This window comes from Gadus morhua, chromosome 6, assembly GCF_902167405.1.
Source record: "Gadus morhua chromosome 6, gadMor3.0, whole genome shotgun sequence".
Lineage (NCBI taxonomy): Eukaryota > Metazoa > Chordata > Actinopteri > Gadiformes > Gadidae > Gadus > Gadus morhua.
In genome coordinates this window covers 18167696-18187275 of record NC_044053.1, presented here as the reverse complement: position 1 = coordinate 18187275, position 19580 = coordinate 18167696, and the positions used below count along the sequence as shown (strand labels likewise).

Below are 19580 nucleotides of genomic sequence, written 5' to 3'. Positions count from 1 at the left end.
TATTAATGTTGAATTTCACAATGCAGAGGTCGTTGATAATGTTGTTATTTATTATTAATCAGGAGATAATGAACAGAATACTTTATTTTCATTAATAACGAATTTGATCGCAAGTTCCTTGAAATTGCTGAGCATGGACATTTTAAAAGCATGGGATAGCTGAATGTGCTCGTTGGATCTGCTGCGTCCCAGCGCTCCGTTGTTCCAGCTGCCCAAGGACCACAGAGTCCCCTGTATCCTGGTGGGTCCAGGGACCGGCATCGCACCGTTCAGAAGCTTCTGGCAACAGAGACTGTACGACATCGAAAACAAAGGTTGGTTGTTGATAAAAGGAGAGGAGAGATTCATAACAAAGGATCGATAACGGGTGGCGTAAAAAAGGAGGTGGCATCGATGGCGACAAATGTACACAATATCCTAAGGGTTCGGGGGGAAGATAGAAAGAGTGTTCATTAAAGTATTGACGGAAGTATATACCGATGCATGCAAGGGTTTAAGCCCAGCCTAGCATCGAGGCTACCCTGGATGTATCAGACCTTTTGGTTTCACCATTTTGATGATGCGCTCAAAGTTCAAACTATTCTAACTTTGACCCCAGTGGATGCTGACCACTCGAAGCAGGTCCAATCAGATCACAGCTTTACCTCAAGTTGAAACGCCAATGGTTTCCTTAAATTGTAAACCTCAATACCTCAATGATTGGGAAAGTGCTGCACTCCCGTCCGTCCCAATCTAGCGTCCAGCGCTACCATCACACTTTCACACCGTATCATTGTGTGTTCACGCCTTAAGGGTGTTGTTTAAGACCCTCCCTCCGTCCCTCCTCCCCCCAGGCATTGAGTCTGGCTCCCTGGTCCTGGTGTTTGGCTGCCGGCAGTCCCAGATGGACCACATCTACAAGGAGGAGACCATTCAGGCCAAGAACAAGGAAGTGTTCAAAGAGCTCTACACGGCTTACTCCAGAGAGCCTGGAAAACCAAAGGTACTGCCGTCACTGCCAGATTCACGAGGCAGCCTTATTCAGCTGGCGGACATCTTGGCTCCGAACACCGGTAGTTGTTTTTTTTTTCCGGTACTCTTCTTCCACGAATGTGGAATACCGAATTCCGTTCCATCAGGCTGCCCGTGTTCAGAGCCAAGATGGAACCAAGATGGCCGCTATGGGTGAATAAGACCAATGGCTCAGGGTTAGAAATTCATGTGCCTCCATTTCAAAGGATAGGTTTGATGAAAATCTAATCGGCAGATTCATCTATTCTTGTGGTTTTTTTGTGTTGTTATTCTGTGTGAGGCTGCATAACAGCAGTAGCATTGTGCATAATGTAGCAGTGGTAAGGTTGGTATTCTGGACTAGATATATCTTTGGGCTGTCTTTGTCAAGGCCAGTGCTGGTAAGCTCTTTCGAGTATTTATACTTGCTTTTCTTTGTGCGCCTGTTAGTCCTCATCCTGCATGGACAGGTGGAGGACACAGAAACATTGAATCGAAGATTTTCTGCATTTGGCAAATTTTCCCTCATGTTCTTTTCTCTCATCATTTGTCGCTCCCTCTTGCTCCTCTGTCTTTCTATTTCTCTCTCTCTCTGTCCCTCGCAACTTCTCTCTTTTTCTCTCTCCCTCTCTCTCTTCTGTATCCCTCCCTTTCTATCGCTATTTCTTTCCCTTACCCAACCTCTCTCCCATCTTCCCCCTATCTCTCTCCCTCCCATCTTCCTCCATCTCCCTCCCCTCTCTCTCTTCCCCTCTCTCTCCCTCCTTCTCTTCCTCCCTCTCTCTCTCTACATCTCCTTCCACCTGGTAGAAGTATGTACAGGACGTGTTGCGGGAGCAGCTGGCGGAGACAGTGTACCAGTCCCTGAAGGAGGAGGGGGGACACCTCTACGTGTGCGGGGACGTGACCATGGCCGGAGACGTCCTGAAGACCATCCAACACATCGTCAAACTGCAGGGAAACATGAGCCACGAGGACGCAGGCTTCTTCATCAGCAAGCTCAGAGTAAACGCAAACACAGACACACACACACACACACACACACACACACACACACACACACACACACACACACACACACACACACACACACACACACACACACACACAAACACAAACACACACACACAAGCTCAGAGTTAAACACACTCAGACACACACACTAACGGACACATGCACGGACACACGTACACACCTGCACATACACAAGACACCCACCGGACAGAAACGTCCATCCGCTTTACACTCTGCATAACAAGCGGGAAAACTGTGATTTTTTCAACATTTTCATCGTAGTAAGAATGTAAAACCACTATTAGGAGGAGGCAGGAAGAATGACTTTGAATGAAAGAATTTGGTAGTTATGTTATATTTGAATGATAGAATTTGGTAACAAAATTGATAATACATTTCAGTATGCTTTATACAATTACACTAATCAGCTCATGTAGATAATTTAAATAATATGAACTGGTTGATAGTATTCTTCATGTACTGCAGAAATCCGTTTAAAAAATACAATTGCTTGCCTTTCATATCTCCTTCTCTCTCTCCTTCTCTCTCTCTCTCTCTCTCTCTCTCTCTCTCTCTCTCTCTCTCTCTCTCTCTCTCTCTCTCTCGCTTTCTCTATCTCTCTCTCTCTCTCTCTCTCTCTCTCTCTCTCTCTCTCTCTCTCTCTCTCTCTCTCTCAACTTTCTCCCATCTCTCTCACACATGTTAACACATGCTATCTCTCTCTCTCTCTCTCTCTCTCTCTCTCTCTCTCTCTCTCTCTTGCCCTCTCTCTCTCTCTCTTGCCCTCTCTCTCTCTCTCTTGCCCTCCCTATCAGGACGAGAATCGCTACCACGAGGATATCTTTGGAGTCACGCTGCGTACCTACGAGGTCACCAACCGGCTTCGCTCTGAGTCCATCGCCTTCATCGAGGAGAGCAAGAAAGATCCGGACGAGTGAGTGGCCTTTCAGTGAAAAATGCTCTCTGAAGCCCAGGAAAGACCTCCATTTTCAGAGACCAAAACGCATTAGCAGAGGTGGATTTGGATGGAAGCATGGCTTGCGCACCATAGAAACTGTTGATAAAGGGATCCCTGAATAACAGGATTAGAGTGAAGGTGTCTTTCTTACCATTGGCCACATTAGTATGCATTGCAGCTTATGAAAGGAGAACCATACGTAGCCAACAAAGTGCTAACTCATTAAGGTGCAACAGGATGTTGATGGGTGCATTGTCTCTTGAATTGTGGAAAAATAAAACCCTTGTTTGTAAGATGACAGGTCCTTTAACATTTTTATTTCTCTGCCTCTAAATCTTTCTGATTTCTCTCTCTCCCTCTTTCTCTCTCCCCTCCCCCCTCTCCCTGCATCTCTCTTTGTCTCCCTCCCCATTCTCTCTCTCCCTCCCAGGGTCTTCTGCTCGTAGGGTGGTGGTGAAAGAAGCTCTGACGTCAATGAGTTTGGAGAAAGCAGCAGCACTGCTGCTTCAAGAATACTGTGCCAATTTTTATACTGTACAAAATTATTTCCCTTTTCATTTTGATTATTTTGATATATCAGATTATATGTTATTTTCTGGTTGGGCTCTGCAATTTGTCTGTAGCAAGTTGGAAATATTTTTTTGTTTTGACTGTAGATTCTTTTTTTTTTCTTCTATGTTGGTGGTACTTCCAATAATTTGAAATGGTTCCTTTCAATTTATTTTATGTGTGCACCCAGTATAATAACCTGCCTCATTATGAATGCATGAGCAAGATGAAAATATAGTCGAGAAATATAATGTACTTATGTGTTCTTTAATGTTGAAGCCACAAGCTTTTATTAGAGTTTCATTGCAAGGGGCACTGGATTGAAAAAATCACTTGGGAAAGAGAGAGCAAAGCGAGGAGAGAGCGAGAGGGAGAGAGAGAGAGAGAGAGAGAGAGAGAGAGAGAGAGAGAGAGAGAGAGAGAGAGAGAGAGAGAGAGAGAGAGAGAGAGAGAGAGAGAGAGAGAGAGAGAGAGAGAGAGAGAGAGAGAGAGAGAGAGAGAGAGAGGATTGCAGCGATGTATCGAAGGACAAAGTAAACACAAATGAGAGCTGAAATTGTTGCTTAGCAACTCAGGCACAAGGAATATTATTAATATATATAAAAAGAAGTTGTTCTCACAACCCTGAAAGGCCATTCCACCAATAATCCTTTAAATGCACCTGTCCCTTTGTACTGCCCAAAGCAGGCTGGGAATCTGTGGTCTAGAGGCATGTGACGGGGAACCAATGTTGAAAAAATACTGCAGATCCCCTTAGCCTCTGATCTGTCATCACCCAACGATGATGAAGAAGGATAGTTGGATGGTGACGGTGGTGGTGATAAAGGTGGTGGTGGTGATGTTGGTCTATGTGGTGTCGGTGGTAGAAATGATAGCGGGTCCTTTGTTATTTATAAATACAAAATAGTGGTGTTTAATACACTTAGCCACCCATCAGCACATCACACAAGCGATTTGTTCGCACCTTAGTCGAGTAATTGTTGGGTCCAATTTGCGTGCTTCAGCCTGATGCCTTATATTGCAAAGTCTCTTTTTCTCTATTTGCACAATATTTCTCTCTCTCTCTCTCTCTCCCTCTCTCTCTCATGTATACTTCTCTCCCTCTCTCTATTTCTCTCTCTCTCTCTCTCTCTCTCTCTCTCTCTCTCTCTCTCTCTCTCTCTCTCTCTCTCTCTCTCTCTCTCTCTCTTTCTCTCTCTCCCTCTCTCTCATGTATTCTTCTCTCTCTCTCTCTCTTTCTCTCTCTCTCTCTCTCTCTCTCTCTCTCTCTCTCTCTCTCTCTCTCTCTCTCTCTCTCTCTCTCTCTCTCTCTCTCTCTCTCTCTCTCATGTATTCTTCTCTCTCTCATGTATTCTTCTCTCTCTCTCATGTATTCTTCTCTCTCTCTCTCTCATGTATTCTCTCTCTCTCATGTATACCCCTTTCTCTCTCTCTCTCTCTCTCTCTCTCTCTCTCTCTCTCTCTCTCTCTCTCTCTCTCTCTCTCTCTCTCTCTCTCTCTCTCTCTCTCTCTCTCTCTCTCTCTCCTCTCTCATGTATTCCTCTCTATGTTCCAGTGTGAGGCTCCTATGACACCCATCACTGTGATTTTAGTGGGCCTGTCGTGTAGCATTTCTGTGTGTGGGTGTGTTTGTGTGTGGGTGTTGGGGGTGTGTGTGTGTGTGTGTGTGTGTGTGTGTGTGTGTGTGTGTGTGTGTGTGTGTGTGTGTGTGTGTGTGTGTGTGTGTGTGTGTGTGTGTGTGTGCATGGGTATAACAAATTGTGTGTTACTGAGTGGGTGTTAACATGCATGTGCTCAGGTGTGCCCTGCACAACAGCTTAATACATGTTTACATTACTTCCTTCTTCAGCTGCTGTCTCCCCCTTTCTTTATTACTTTCTGTCTTTATCTTTCTATCCTTTCAATCATCTTAAGCAACCAAGATATAGATAAGAGTTTCAGCATCCACATCACAGGAAAATTGCATAGTTATTCATTGGAATAACCTGATGATCAGAAGTGTTTTGTATGATGTATTCCAGGAGGGCTCTGGTTTGACTGTGACAGGGGCATGTTTATTCAGTAGATCTACTCAACCCAGCAGTACTGTAAACTGTGGCTTATTCTCGGTTCCTAAGTCTTGCTTTGATGCTATTTCTTTGTCTTGTATCCAAGTTGAAGATAGCCAAAAGCATGGTGAACACGTAAAGGATTCCTACTGTGTTTTTTAAGTGTCCCTATCGGCTGCCAACGTTATGTTTTTAAGTTGTTGTTATTCATTGAGAATTGTAGTTATTTTTGGTTTAATCCGGAGGATGATGCGGGTGACACACCTGTTGGCTCAGGACGGATGTTTCCTCCTCTGTAGAGACGTTTACGCAGGTTGCGTCTGTTCCCAGCAAGAGCTGTGATAACACTCTGTGATGTAAAATTTGCAACAAAAAAAAGATATAAGATATAGCTCTATACATAGCTTATATATATATATTCAAGTATAAAAAATCAAAAAAATAGTACATCTTTGACTTTTTCTAAGAATGTATTTTGACTCTGTAATTCTATTATTATTATTTGTCCTTTTTTTTCTGCTTGACATAAACGAAAAAAAAAAATCCAACAACCAAAGTCTTGTCCTTATTCGGTGTCTCGCGTGTGCTTTAGGCCTTAGGTGAGCAGGCGGGGTGCATGATTTTCTCCTGTCATAGCTCTCTTTACCGACACTGTGTACGAGTATGAGTGTATTGTGAGGGGCAACCTTTCGCAGGATGAAACACAGCCTTTGAGGGCCTCTCCATCTAGTGTTGTGCAACCACATCCTTGTTCACCCGGAGAATGCCACCACTGGCCTCGTGAGGGAGCCTGTTGTGTAATCCATCAAGGACCTTCATCACCTGCAACCACTCTGCATTTCATTTAGCATGGTTACAGAATATGTCTGTTGGCTGGCTGCTGGTGATCATCTACCGCTGGGTAAACTTCTACCGCTGGGTAAACTTCTACCGCTGGGTAAACTTCTACCGCTGGGTAAACTACTACCGCTGGGTAAACAACTTTTTGTATCTCTAACCCTAACCCTAAATACTATTGCTTGGTAAACAACTAATGCTGGCAAAAATACTAACACTAGTTAAACTACTGTTGCTAGGTAAACCACTATTGCTAGGTTAATAATTATCGCCAGGGGAACTTCTACAACAACCTTTGTTTTGAAGCATCATTAACCTACCAGGTTAGTCATTTACAGATTTTAAATGTCAGCCCTGTTTGTTAGTATTTTCAGGATAGATTGTTAGAAGGGAGTCATTAAGTGGTGTGAGTCTTTTTCTGCTCAGCACGCTCAACAACTTACCAATCTCAGCATTGCTGGGACACAGTCAGCACCATAGTTACCAGTCAACAGAGGCACACTATTCAAACAAACAATAAAGCTCCCGTTCTTCTGATTCGTGGCTTGAAATAAGGAAGTGAACCAGCAGGCACTGTGATAGGCCAAGCAGCTTGTCAATCATTGGTCACAACGCAGGAGCCTCTCATAGAACAAGTTATGCCGGAGAACTGCAAAGCCACAGGTGCAGTCCACTGCAGAGATTGGCCCTCTGATCCAAGCTGTTGGTCAACCAAATAGATGAGTTGATAACTACTAAGGTAAATAAAACTAAGTAAAAGATAGATGAATCTGCAGTAATATTTATTCTGGACCTTGAGAGGAGACCATAGTGCTGAGGAGACCAGAGTGGTGGAGCTGTTAGAGTCATGGTGAGTGGGAAGAGGCTGGCCCGGGGGTCCCTGCTGCCCTCCTTGGTGGAGGACGGTGATGAGGAGACAGGGTGGGAGAGAGGAGAGCTAGGAGGAGTGGGTGAAAGGCCCCCCAGCAGGGCTCCGGAGCTCCTCAGCAGAGACGGTGTGGACGACCAGGTAGGCCTTACGATTATTATCTGCTGGCTTCATATTTGTTTTGAACAATAGTTTTGTCTCTTAAGGTTTCAAATGAAAACATGTAGAAACTGCTGAAGAACACCAATTACCTGAAAGCTTTCTCCACTCCATTCTCTGTAACAAAACAAGAAACAAGGCTTAAGTCTGCCCCTTGGAGCATTTATTTTCTGACCCAGGCTTTGTGCCTATGGGAATGCTGGTACTGAGATTACCCTGACACTAACCCTCACTAGTATAGATGACCCTAACCCTTACTATAATAGTATAGATGAGCCTAACCATAACCCTTACTCTAATTATAATATCCTACTTGCCTTTGCCTGAAGGCTTTCTTTCTACATCCAGGGTGATCCCATTCCTTAAGTTAAACTAGAGAAATCGTGCCGACTAGAAGAACTTCTACAAAGATCTCTATTTTGGCTGATAGGCTAAGCCGCCATAAAGCAGTTTTTTTCTTGGCAGTTAAACAGTCAACCCTCAGAGAGGAGATTGGCATCAAGTGAGCAGAGTCTGGAAAGTTTTTTGTGCACACTGTGATGTGACCTGTGAGACACTTCTGACGTGACATTGGCATTCACAGATGTGCTCAAAATAATAACAAGTTCTGCTGGACCAACTCAGAATGCAGAGTATGTTTCGAAAACAGAAGTCGCACAGGGCTTTCGGCTCCCCTTTCAAACACATGAAGATTGCTAATAATGCGGCCTCGCTCGTAAATGTGAGCTTAGTGTGGTTCTGTCCTTGTCTGAGGCGATCTCCAGACCCCAGGCCCATTTGACCTGTTCTTTTTATCCAACCTTGCTTTCACTCTGAGAATCCATTTTAATTACGTCTTTTCTGCATTCAGCTCACAGATCTGCATGCTCCAGGGTATAGTGCCGCATCAAATATCCATCTGCCTTTCACAAATTGAAGGTTTGCATAAAATAATGAACAATCTAAAAAGACAAAACAAAGAAGAGAAGAAAGAAAGATTCAACCAAAGCTAGTGAAAGCAGGTAGCCACAGAATCCACCCCCCCCCCCCCCCCCCCCCCCCATTCAGGTCTCCCTCCAAAGCCACTTCAATAATATAGGTGAATAGGCTGCTAGCTTTAGCGTAGGTCTGCCTAGCCTTGTAGAACAATTTGGTCATGCCCAATGGGTGCACGGGGCGCAGAGTGTGCGACGGTAGCCGGGCGGGTAGGTAGAAAGACACATTAGCCATCCAATCAGTCATTCTGTCAAATAAAAAAATTGGACCGGCTTGTTGCAGGCCTGTGACAACCACAGATAGCGGATTATGTTTCTTTTTTTGCCAGCATTTGATTCATTGATTGCTGTTGGAATGTAAATATTTTTTCAACAAATATCATCAAAAATTATTCCAGAATAAACGCCTTGATTTAATGCTTCCTTTAAGTTATCCTCCCTCTGTCTCCCTCCATCAAACCTCCATGTCTCTCTCTCTCTCATCTATCTCTCCCCTTTCCTCTCTGTCTCTGAGTTAGTTGTGTGAGTGCCGTGTTTGTTTAAATTAGCTCTTTTGCCCATGTCTGCAGATTATTTAAATATGTATTTTCTACCAAGTAGCTGTAACAAGCTGAGCGTAACATTGATACACCTGAAAAGCCGACTTCCATCGGCTTGGGGCATCACCACCTGCAGTTCCGAAGATGATGAATTTGAAATTGATTTGAATGAATATGAGGGAGTTCTCATGGAGAACGTGCTGCAACCTGCAGTGGGCAGAAGTGTAGATGTTCTGGAGCAGCTTGTTCAGAAGGGCAAGCAGAAGTTATATTCCATTACTAGACTGAACGAGGTCCTGGACGACACAAGGGGTCAAAATTAGCAGTCCCTCTTTTTTCCCTGACTATAATTTGTTTCTCATCTCCTCTACTGCGGCTTTAAAAAATGCCACTCTGACAGAGCTTAATATGCAGAAGCGTTTCCACATTAATAAACTGCAATGTCTGTCCACATAGAAGGAAGTTTCTAATGAATGTTAACCCTTTTTAATTTTTTTACATAATGTTTCAGATTGTTAACTTTGTTTTCTCTTCTATGGACAGTGTTGGGGAAAGTTAGACATCTGTTCAATCAGAAATTGTTTTGTGATGGCAGTGTGGCAGCTGTTTTTCCATTCTGTAAAATGACTTTCAACCATCGGTGGTGTTATGACATGTTTAGCAGACTCCACTGATGGAATAATATTCCATGTTTAATACGATAGGGTTTATTTTTTGGTTTAATTTAACAAAAGGGAAAGAAATGTATGGCCTATGATGTATCACATGTCTCAATGATGGAATAAAAGTCATTGAGACATGTAAAAACAATAAAAGTAACTCTCTCTATCTCTCTCTGCCTCTCCCCGTATCTTCCTCTCCAGTCTCTCTCTGGGCAGCAGACCGTGGCCTGGGCAGCGTGTGACTTGCGTGGGCCAGCAGGTCCTCCAGGGGAGGTGCCAGACTGCGGTGAGGAGGCGGATGGACAGGAGGAGGCGGAGGTGACGGAGGAGGAGGAGGAGGAGGAGGAGGAGGACTATGACACTGACTTAGAGCTGGAAGGTAGAGAAACAGAGATGATATATATGCTGCATATATTTAGTCAAAATTCTAAACATGGGTGTTTCATCTTAAAGGTCCAATGGCATGCCACCAGGTCTGGTGTGATTAGCTGGTACAAGCCATTTTGGAAAGCTTCCCCTTATGACATCACAGGTGGGCGCGTCCAACCAAATGTGTGCTGGATAGATCAGTCTACCAGCCTACCCTGTGGACTGTAGCAAGCGTTGCTCATCTATCCGTCACACATCTAGGTGGACACGCCCACCTGTGATGTCATAAGGGGCAGATTTCCAAAACGGCTTTTAGCGGCTAATCACACCACACCTGGTGGCATGCCATGGGACCTTTAAAAGGTTTCAGAGAAGGAGAGATAAAGAGAGACAGGGCGAGAGAGTGTGTGAGAGAGAGAGAGAGAGAGAGAGGGAGACAGAGAGAGAGAGAGAGAGAGAGAGAGAGAGAGAGAGAGAGAGAGAGAGAGAGAGAGAGAGAGAGAGAGAGAGTTTCTGTTCACCATCGAGTCCGAAGAGATGGATCCTACAACACAAAACCATGTTTTTTTCTAGGACTGTGATCACACACTGCCCACCTCCATCACTGAGAAAACAGAGGAGAATGGAGAATAAAACACACACACACACAGACAGACAGACACACACAAACACACACACACGTGTGCGGATGAACAGAGGTCCGTATTTGCATCTTAATGATTTCATCTCAACCTTTTGTGTCAGCCACTCTACACAAATCAGAAGTGGAAACCATCTGGTTTGAATGCGCTTCCAAGAGGCGGGAATTCCTTCAGGGAATATCCAAAGTCACTTTATAGAGAGAGAGAGAGAGAGAGAGAGAGAGAGAGAGAGAGAGAGAGAGAGAGAGAGAGAGAGAGAGAGAGAGAGAGAGAGAGAGAGAGAGAGAGAGAGAGAGAGAGAGAGATGTATGTAACCAGAGATGATTCTATTGCATCTCTAAATGCTTCATGTTTTACAGTCACAAGAGGATCATACGACCGAACCGGGCAGGTGTGTTACGTGGAGGCTTGTAAGCTGTTTCAGGTGGTGCCCGCCTCCTACGTCCTGCAGAACATGCAGAGCAGCGAGCTGTCTCTGGCTCACCGCGGCCTAGGGCCCCAGGTAACACAAAGCGCCTCCTGTAGGAAGGCGTGTGCCGGAGGTCTTCTATCCTAATCACATTAACCTCATCCTCATCTTCCAAACCGCTTATCCGGGCTCGGGTCACGGGGGGCAGCAGCTCTAGAAGGGGGCCCCAGACTGCCCATTCCCGGGCCACATTGACCAGCTCTGACGGGGGGAATCCCAGGCCATTGGTGATATATCAGATATAATCTATCCACCTAGTCCTGGGTTTTCCCCGAGGTCTCCTCCCCACTGTTAACAAACACTTTGGGCCCTATTTTAACGGTCTGAAACGCAAGTGAGAAGCGCCAAGCGCAAGTTGCTTTGTGGGCGGTTCAATGGTGATGTCGCTATTTTACCGGCGAAAAAATTAATTAGTAGCCTAATTACCCGTAGGTGTGCTTTGGGCGTAACGTGCCATAAACCAATGAGAGTGCCAGCTCCAATCCCCTTTAAGAGCCATGGGCATTTGAATCGGACAAGTTGATATTTTGACAGAGCGTCTGCAGTCTCCGATGAGACAGATGCACATGCATTTCAAACTTCAAATGGCTCAGTTGATGGCCAAATATATATATATATATATATGGCCTAATTCACACATGGAATAAGGTTTTCCACCACAACTTCAGAAATACTGAGTCCTCAAATAAATTTCGGCAAAGACAACTTAACACACATATGATATGCGGTAACTGTGGTTCTACTTTGATATACGCAATGCATTATAAACATCGTTTCTTATCAGTATTGTATGCATTATCGTTATCGACTTGTGTTGCTAATGTGTCCCCCCGTTAATATACATTGCCATGGATTGTATTATGCGTTACGTGTTTAGTTTGCGTATGTTTAAACAGATGGACGCACACACGCACGCCCGCATTCATTAATTATTTTACACATACACACACGCGCGCCCGCATTCATTCATTCTTTTTAACACTCACTCGCGGTAAAACAATGTTTTCTCACGATCAAATACCCATCAATCCTAAAAGTTATGGGCTTGGTCACGATGTCTGTGTCAAGAAAATATGTGTTTGCTGTACAGTGTTGATTTAAAAGTACAACTTATTACCGCTGTATCAGCTGTTCTTTCCCAAATAATTTACCAAAAATGTGTGGCTAGGTAGATGAGAGAAGCAAAGTGTATGCACGAAGTGCACAAGCAACAATATGCATGCGCCCTTAAAAAAGCATCTGAACAACACGGCACTGACTTTGAACCAGGTATTTCCTGGTTTGTGGCGCAAGTGGTTTCTGAAACTGCAAAATAGCACCAGGGAAGGAACGTTTGCGCCAGAAATCGCCTCCTCCTTTCGCCGAACCGCCCCTTTGGGCGCAAGATCATTCCCTAATTTACCGACGCTTGGCGCAGGAGGGAAAAGAACGCTCTGTGCCAGTTGCAAACTAGCAACGACACATGCGCCAGTGAGAAAGTCAATTGCGCCGGATGCAAGATAGGTCCCCATAACTCAACCAGTGACCATCGAGAACAACTTGGATAATGTGTCTTAGCTGAGTCTTGGTTTGTTCACATGTAATAGGTGAACATTTGGTTTAAAACCCATCCCTTCGCTCTGCAAGCTGCTGTGTGAAGTGAACCAACTGAACACTTCATTCTATTGTCACTGATAGCAAAAGAGCTGTTAATTTGATCAAAATATGGGAATCCCTATTTTCTTTGATTCAATGTCCGAAAGTGTGGAGATTTGTTTATTTACCACTATAAAACATGCTATGCAGACATTGACATGTATTAAGAACATTAATAGATATATAATAGAATACCTTTGTTTCTTTTCCAAAGGATATTTAGGAATATTATCCAGCTTTCAAACAGTGCAAACACGGTTAATAACCAGTTAATTATTTTTGTGAATATCAAGTTCTCTCAGCAATCTCACACATCATCACACATCTAAACGAAGCCATCGAAGCAGGTGCCTGTGTTAAACCAGTGATGACGCGATAATTGTGATGAGTTTCTTCAGCGAGAAAACATCACAAATGGAACCAGTGTGGCCTTAAGTACATAAAGTAAAAGATTTCTTTGTCACATAGAGAGATGTGCTAGCACTTGTATGTCTTGTGTTAAGCAATGCCCGGCAGGCAGATTGGATGTCCTGATTGATTCTGACTATGTCTAGATTAGACAATGAAACCAATGATTAATGCAACTTTTTTGTTAACCAAATTTAACATTTTATGTTTAGTAATTTCTAGATGGCTAGGTCTCACGCTCACACACACACACGCACACACACACGCACGCACGCACGCACGCACGCACATAAACACACACACACACACACACACACACACACACACACACACACACACACACACACACACACACACACACACACACACAGACACACACACAAACACAGACACACACACGTGCACCTAGAGACACAGAGAGAGACACACACACACACACGCACACACACACACACACACACAAATACACACACACACACACACACACACACACACACACACACACACACACACACACACACACACACACACACACACACACACACACACACAATCACTATAATCCGACATCGAAAGAATAGTGGTACGAGTGGTGATCAAACAGTCTCTTTTTCTTGGGGTTTGGGGGGGGGGGGGGTGTACTCTACAGGGTACGAAAGCGCTGGCGGTTCCCTTGGTAACCAACACTTCCATCCAGAAGCTGAACATGCGAGATAATTGGATGGAGGGGATGGGCGGAGCCGCCGTGGCAGAGATGTTAAAAGAAAATTGTTATATTACAGGTGGGTTCCCACACAAATACACACCCAAAAAGCACTCACTCACACTCACACACCCACGCAGACGCACACGCACGCATAAGCACACACATGCAGACACAGTCTCAGGTTTGTCTGCGTGCCCACTAGCACAGGCATGCACCAACGCACACACATTTTACCACTTGTTTGGTTCTTCTTTTTATACATCTTTTCCTTCCACAGGTCTCACCCACTCACTTGCCACGACCCCTGATGTCCACATTCTCCAACCTTAGGGGGCATGAGTGCCTCATCGATATGACAAACTTCAACTTTTCATACGTGGGGTTGATGGAATGGGAGGTTGAGATTCTCGAGAGAACTGTGGCTTTTCTATTCATTTGTCATCATTCTTGTTAACGTCACAATGACAAAGAATCGATGGCTGTCAGCCTCAATCAGTGATGAGCCATCGCGGCCATTCGTTTCTTAATCTGTAAACTTTGCGCATTGATTTTTACCACATGATGAATCAACAAGTGCACCAAAACAAAGAAAGAAGTCAGAAGTAGTCGGTAGTGATGTGCAGCAGCAAAACAACAGCCATCGTGGCCATTTGTGACCAAATGAGAAGCCAGTCCCCTCCAGATGGGTTCTGAGTCATGCCGGTAATGTCATCTGATCCCCAGAGGTGGACCTGTCAGACAACCGGCTGGAGGAGCGTGGCGGGCGTGCGGTGGGCGGCATGCTCCAAGAGAACACCACCTTGGTACGCCTGGGTCTGTCAGGGAACCTCCTGGGCCAGTGGGGGGCCCAGCACCTGTGCCGAGCTCTCACCACCAACACCAAGCTGCAGGACCTGGACCTCAGCCACAATGGCCTGGGGGAACACTCAGGTAACCGCCGCACCTGGATCCAATCGCCATGACGCCAGAAGCTGCTTTGCTATGGCAGAAATATATAGTCTTGACGAGAGAGGAATGAGGACACTGGAATGAGGGAGCAATTCCAGGGGCTGCAACACTATTTTCACAGATAATAAAAATATATATAGATCGTTTTTTTTATGCTCACTTCTCACTCCCCTCACGTATGCAAACACACATTGCACATTGCCATACACTGCATGATATTAAGGAAGATATATAGTGAGATAGGATTGTGGGATCATGTTACATAGAAACAGTAGCTGTGATACAAAATGTAATGTTTACTGTGTTTATCTCCTTCTGTAAATTAAATATAATTAAAGACTACAAAAGGCTGGCCTTCAGAAGGCCCTTTAAATGTTGTACCTTTAAAATGTTCCATTGATATCCTAATCGGTTATTACTGGTAATGATATTACGCTACACATGTAAGTCCAAAGGACCTCATTTCGGGTCAATAATGACTTCCTTTGTGCGTAAATGGGGCAGAGGTTATGTTTGTTGAATGGGTTGACAGATATTTGGTATAAGCATCAAATGGTTCATCTAATTACAACGGCGTCCATTTTCATTTCTTCCTCCTTTCTTACACACTCGGATAACACACACACATACACAGGCTGCTCATTTTTGGCATATACCTTGTTTGCTTCTCAGATGGCTGCTTTTTTGGAAGATATTGTTGGCATTCAAAGGTCGAGAACATTAGCCTTTATTAAAACCTCAGTCAATTATCATGTGAATGAGATTCTTGACAGGCAACGTCTGGAACAAGAACGTGCTAGGAAGACTCACGCACTTCTTGGGGAAGGAATACAACCTGAATAAGGTCTAGCAGACAATGAAAGAAATAATCTCCTCATGCCCCAAAGTGACTTCAAGTTACAACTTCCGAGAACATAAGGTGAAGGACATCCTTTCTGGGTATAGTTTTCTTCCAGACTGCCTTTACTGTAAATATCAGGGAATATATTCAATACACCCTAATGGTGGTATCGCTGTTCAACGGTAACAGTAAGTGAGTGGGTGTCAATCTGCTTTTTTTCAGTTTTTAAATAGGTAGGGTTCGGTTTGCTGAAGTGGCACACTCTTGGGGCTAATGACATGGATCAGCAATTGTGGATAAGAATGGTGTCCCTCTTGCCCTTTGGTTGGTGTTGACACTTACCCACACTACGATGCCATGGAGCACCCATTCCCCCCTCAGCGTGTACAGACGACATAAAGGACAGCCTTTCCCAAAGGTCAAGAGTACTCGAGAAAAACAAGACCAATGGATCACAGAAAACATCGTGCAATCTGTTACACTCATCTGATTCAATATTGTGGAGATGACAGCTACCTTCATGCGTTGGTGAAGGTGGCACCGCTCCCAAAATAATCTGAATCAATTTGATGAAGTCACACTTCCTACACTCCACAAATGATTGCTCACACAGCATTATCTCTAAAAACAGCATATATATATATATATGTATATATATATATATATATATATATATATATATATATATATATATATATATATATATATATGTGTGTGTGTGTGTGCTTATATGCTTATATGCTATCATTTAGACATTAAATATTAACCAAATATTAACACATAATTTGTATTCAACACCAATGGACACAGAGGGGATGCAGCAGGGTGCAATGCAACTGTAGCTCCTAACATCATCATCAGGTGTGAGTGTGTGTCGCAGCCCTAGCATGACCAGCCTGTGGTCTCCCCAATAGTGTTATCCACCGTTACACTCACTGTGCTCACTGTACCGGAGCCATAATAAGTGGTAACCCTGACACCTGTGTTTGCTGTAGGAAGCTCTGGAAAGGGTCTGTGAAATGTCACCTGTTTCTCTTAATGAAGGGATTGTGTAGCAGTGCTGCTGAGGTAATGTCCTGCAACAGCAGAACAGCCTGTTAGCCAGGGGGGCATAACCTTCTGTGTGGACACCCACGTTTTTACCAGGATTTAAGGAGTAAAATCCTTCAGTTGTTTTGGACAAAATAAGGTCCAGGGCCGCTATTTGATCAAATGCAACATAAAGTCATATATACCCCTTACTTGTGGGTCATTTACACAAAATACACAATGCTGTTGAGGCATCTCAAAAGTCTTATTAGGTCTCTCACACAGTCATCAGGGAGAAGTCACACAATGTAGCCCACTTTGTTACCTGCTTTTAATTTTGTTTGCCGCAATCTGAGTCACCATCGCTTCTCCCTTGTTCTTCTTCTTCATCATGCAGGGGAGAGCTTAGGGGAGTGTCTGTCTGAGAACACCGGCTTGCGATGGCTCAGTCTGGCGTGGAACTCCATCAGAGGGAGAGGAGGAGTGATGCTGGCCAGGGGCCTCGGGGTAACCAGAACAGTGTTGTACATTTAGAGGACACATCAGTAACCCTGGGTTCAGGTCCCAGTTGCCAGTTATGTGCATATACATATATATATCTTTTATATATATGTATATGCACATAAGGTCCAGGGCCGCTATTTGATATCTGATACCGCTATTTTATATCTTTTATATACACTTTCATGGTCAATAGTGACTTCCACTGTTGTAAGTGTGCACAAGACTAATAAAACCTGAAACTTTGAAACTTTAGCTCCATCACAGATATTGTACTGTATTGTAATCCCAATGTGCAATATATCCATCTTGTTCTGTTCTTTTTAAACAATAGATACATAGCAGTTTTATAGCTGCTTCTGCCTTTTTTCAGCTATGAAATATAAAGAGTTGGCTTCACTCCATATTAGATAAAGCAACCCCTATAATTTAATTCTGTTGATCTATTATAGGGTTTTTGTGAAAATTATATCATATTATTGTTAACAAGCTCATGGAACAAATGATTACCAATGGAACAAAACTTTTTAAGAGGTCTGGTCTGGTGATCTAAAGAGCATAGTGCTGAGGTACGGATTGGAGATGACCTGGATCATAAAGCTTATGATAGACCTCAAAGATAGGACCCAAGAGCCCCATTTACCTGCTCCCCGCGCCCACATCAGCCGCTCACTCGCATGAATTGTTTCTGTGCTTTTATCGTAACCTTATTACAGAATATACTTTTACATCCACCTCAGGACAGTTTTTTTATGTGGTTAGCGATTTTGTCATGGTTTGCAAATGCCATGCTCCTCTGCTGTGTTCTAGGCAAACATATTTCTCAGAGCATTAGATTTGTCTTTCAATGGCTTGGGGAAGGAAGGAGCCATTGCTCTGGGAGAGGCACTCAAAGAGAACAACACTCTGGAAGAATTGAACATAAGGTGGGTCTTTGTTATATCTGCTGCCAGTGATCAAATTAGCATGTAATTGGGTTTGCAAGGGGCACGGGTTAGATCTGTTAAGATCTGCTTTCATCTAGCAATACTGAAAGGTCTCTGTAGTCTTACCTTATTTGGCTATAATAAGAGGCAAAAAAAAGAAAAGAAACCTGCAGATTCTTTATTAAATGCCTGGTGATTTCCATTTGCATACTCTTGTCGAAATCTCTGTTCCGTGGATGTGTCTCCCATGGGTAATGTCGTTCAAAAAACACGCACAAAGCTGTTGTTATCTCGGGAAAAACAAAAAGTTTGCCCTAAAAGAAACTTCCAAAAGAGAAATGGTTATCTGATCTTACCACACCCTTGATTCACATGATACATAAACAGAGAAAAGTGATGCATTTTTAGATCACCTGTCTCACACCCAAAAACTCAATTTGTGTGTGTGTATATATATATATATATATATATATATATATATATATATATAATCTTTTGTGTTCATCTCTTGCTTCAGCAACAACCGTGTACCTCTTGAAGGAGCGATCCATCTTGCTCTGGGCCTCCGAGTCAACAAAACGCTGAAATCTCTCAATGTAAGCGGCCATTAAAAGAAGATTAGTCCCAGTTTCTAGACTGACATCAATGAAATACATAAATCAGTGTTTTCAATTTTAACATTCACGATCGGGCATAATCCCCAGAGCTGTGACAGACTGAAATAGTGTATTCGCAAGTAAAGGCAGAAACTATGCTTTTTTTTTTAGCTTAGTTTTTCATATTTATTCAAACCATAGACCATTATATAGCTCAATGAATTCCCAGACAATTCCTCATGTTGTTCATCCAATCACTATTCAGTGTTTTGTGTAGTCTGGATGGTCCTCACACAAACAGTTTAGCCTGTTAAATGCTATTGCTATGCTGAACATTGCAGGTGTGTTTGTGTGTGTGCCCACCTGCATCAAGAAATAACCGATTCACAATTCTGCTGTGTTCCTTAATGCATTTTATTATGGTCTAGATGGGACGGAACCCCATTCAGAATGCTGGTTGCTATGGATTCATGAAGTCTTTACAGGGAAACCCACAATCCGGATTAGAGACCTTGGATTTTGCTGTAAGTGGGACTCAATAATAAGTGTTAATCTAAAGAATCCAACAGCTCATTTGATTTTCTCCATCTTTCTCCAGGACATGACTGTTAACCAGGATTTTGAAGATTTGTATACAATAGTTAAAGAGACCATCCCTATGCTTGTTGTTAAACATGGAGGCAAAATAGACACATTCAGAACAAAGAAAGCTGGAAAACCCTAATGTTACAGTCAAACTATAGGGTTAAACAAAATGTAGTCTACATTTCATTGTCCTTGGTGGTACAAAATAGGCTTATTGTAACATTGCTGTAGTTTTAACATAATGAAAAATACAATAAATGAATTGGTACTGCACTTGATTTTGTCTTACTCCAGTTTGCATATTGTCAATAAAGATACCAAAAAAAGA

At 43.4% G+C, this 19580-nt stretch overlaps 2 protein-coding genes and 1 long non-coding RNA gene across 3 annotated transcripts in view; 2 read left to right on the top strand and 1 right to left on the bottom strand.

Moving 5' to 3' along the window:
* The window catches only part of nos1 (nitric oxide synthase 1 (neuronal)), a 36446-nt gene extending 32693 nt beyond the window's left edge, over positions 1-3753 (top strand). Inside the window, exons 25-29 of the mRNA XM_030357612.1 lie at positions 193-314; positions 834-982; positions 1801-1995; positions 2820-2938; positions 3393-3753. Coding sequence (XP_030213472.1) covers positions 193-314; positions 834-982; positions 1801-1995; positions 2820-2938; positions 3393-3408 — 601 coding nt within the window. The 3' untranslated portion in view covers positions 3409-3753. The remainder of the gene's footprint in view (positions 1-192; positions 315-833; positions 983-1800; positions 1996-2819; positions 2939-3392) is intronic.
* Positions 171-6928, bottom strand: LOC115544947 (uncharacterized). Its single transcript, XR_003977039.1, has 4 exons — positions 6840-6928; positions 6246-6349; positions 5824-5908; positions 171-292 (listed from the first exon to the last, which is right to left on the bottom strand). It is a non-coding gene; the product is annotated as an uncharacterized LOC115544947 (long non-coding RNA).
* A 109-nt stretch (positions 6929-7037) lies between these two features.
* lrrc74b (leucine rich repeat containing 74B) lies at positions 7038-19530 on the top strand. Its single transcript, XM_030357613.1, has 10 exons — positions 7038-7405; positions 9800-9977; positions 10968-11110; positions 13770-13902; positions 14550-14756; positions 17042-17151; positions 17956-18071; positions 18589-18667; positions 19096-19191; positions 19266-19530. Exons 1-10 carry the CDS (start codon positions 7244-7246, stop codon positions 19389-19391), a joined length of 1350 nt encoding a protein of 449 aa, XP_030213473.1. The 5' UTR covers positions 7038-7243; the 3' UTR covers positions 19392-19530.
* The last annotated feature ends 50 nt before the right edge of the window (positions 19531-19580 follow it).

What these genes read in the sequence shown, in the direction of transcription:
- lrrc74b (XM_030357613.1), top strand. Translation starts at nt 7,244, where the DNA reads ATGGTGAGTGGGAAGAGGCTGGCCCGGGGGTCCCTGCTGCCCTCCTTG. An exon ending in GAGACGGTGTGGACGACCAG is followed by an intron (nt 7,406 to 9,799) that starts GTAGGCCTTACG and finishes CTTCCTCTCCAG; the next exon opens with TCTCTCTCTGGGCAGCAGAC. An exon ending in ACCGCGGCCTAGGGCCCCAG is followed by an intron (nt 11,111 to 13,769) that starts GTAACACAAAGC and finishes TGTACTCTACAG; the next exon opens with GGTACGAAAGCGCTGGCGGT.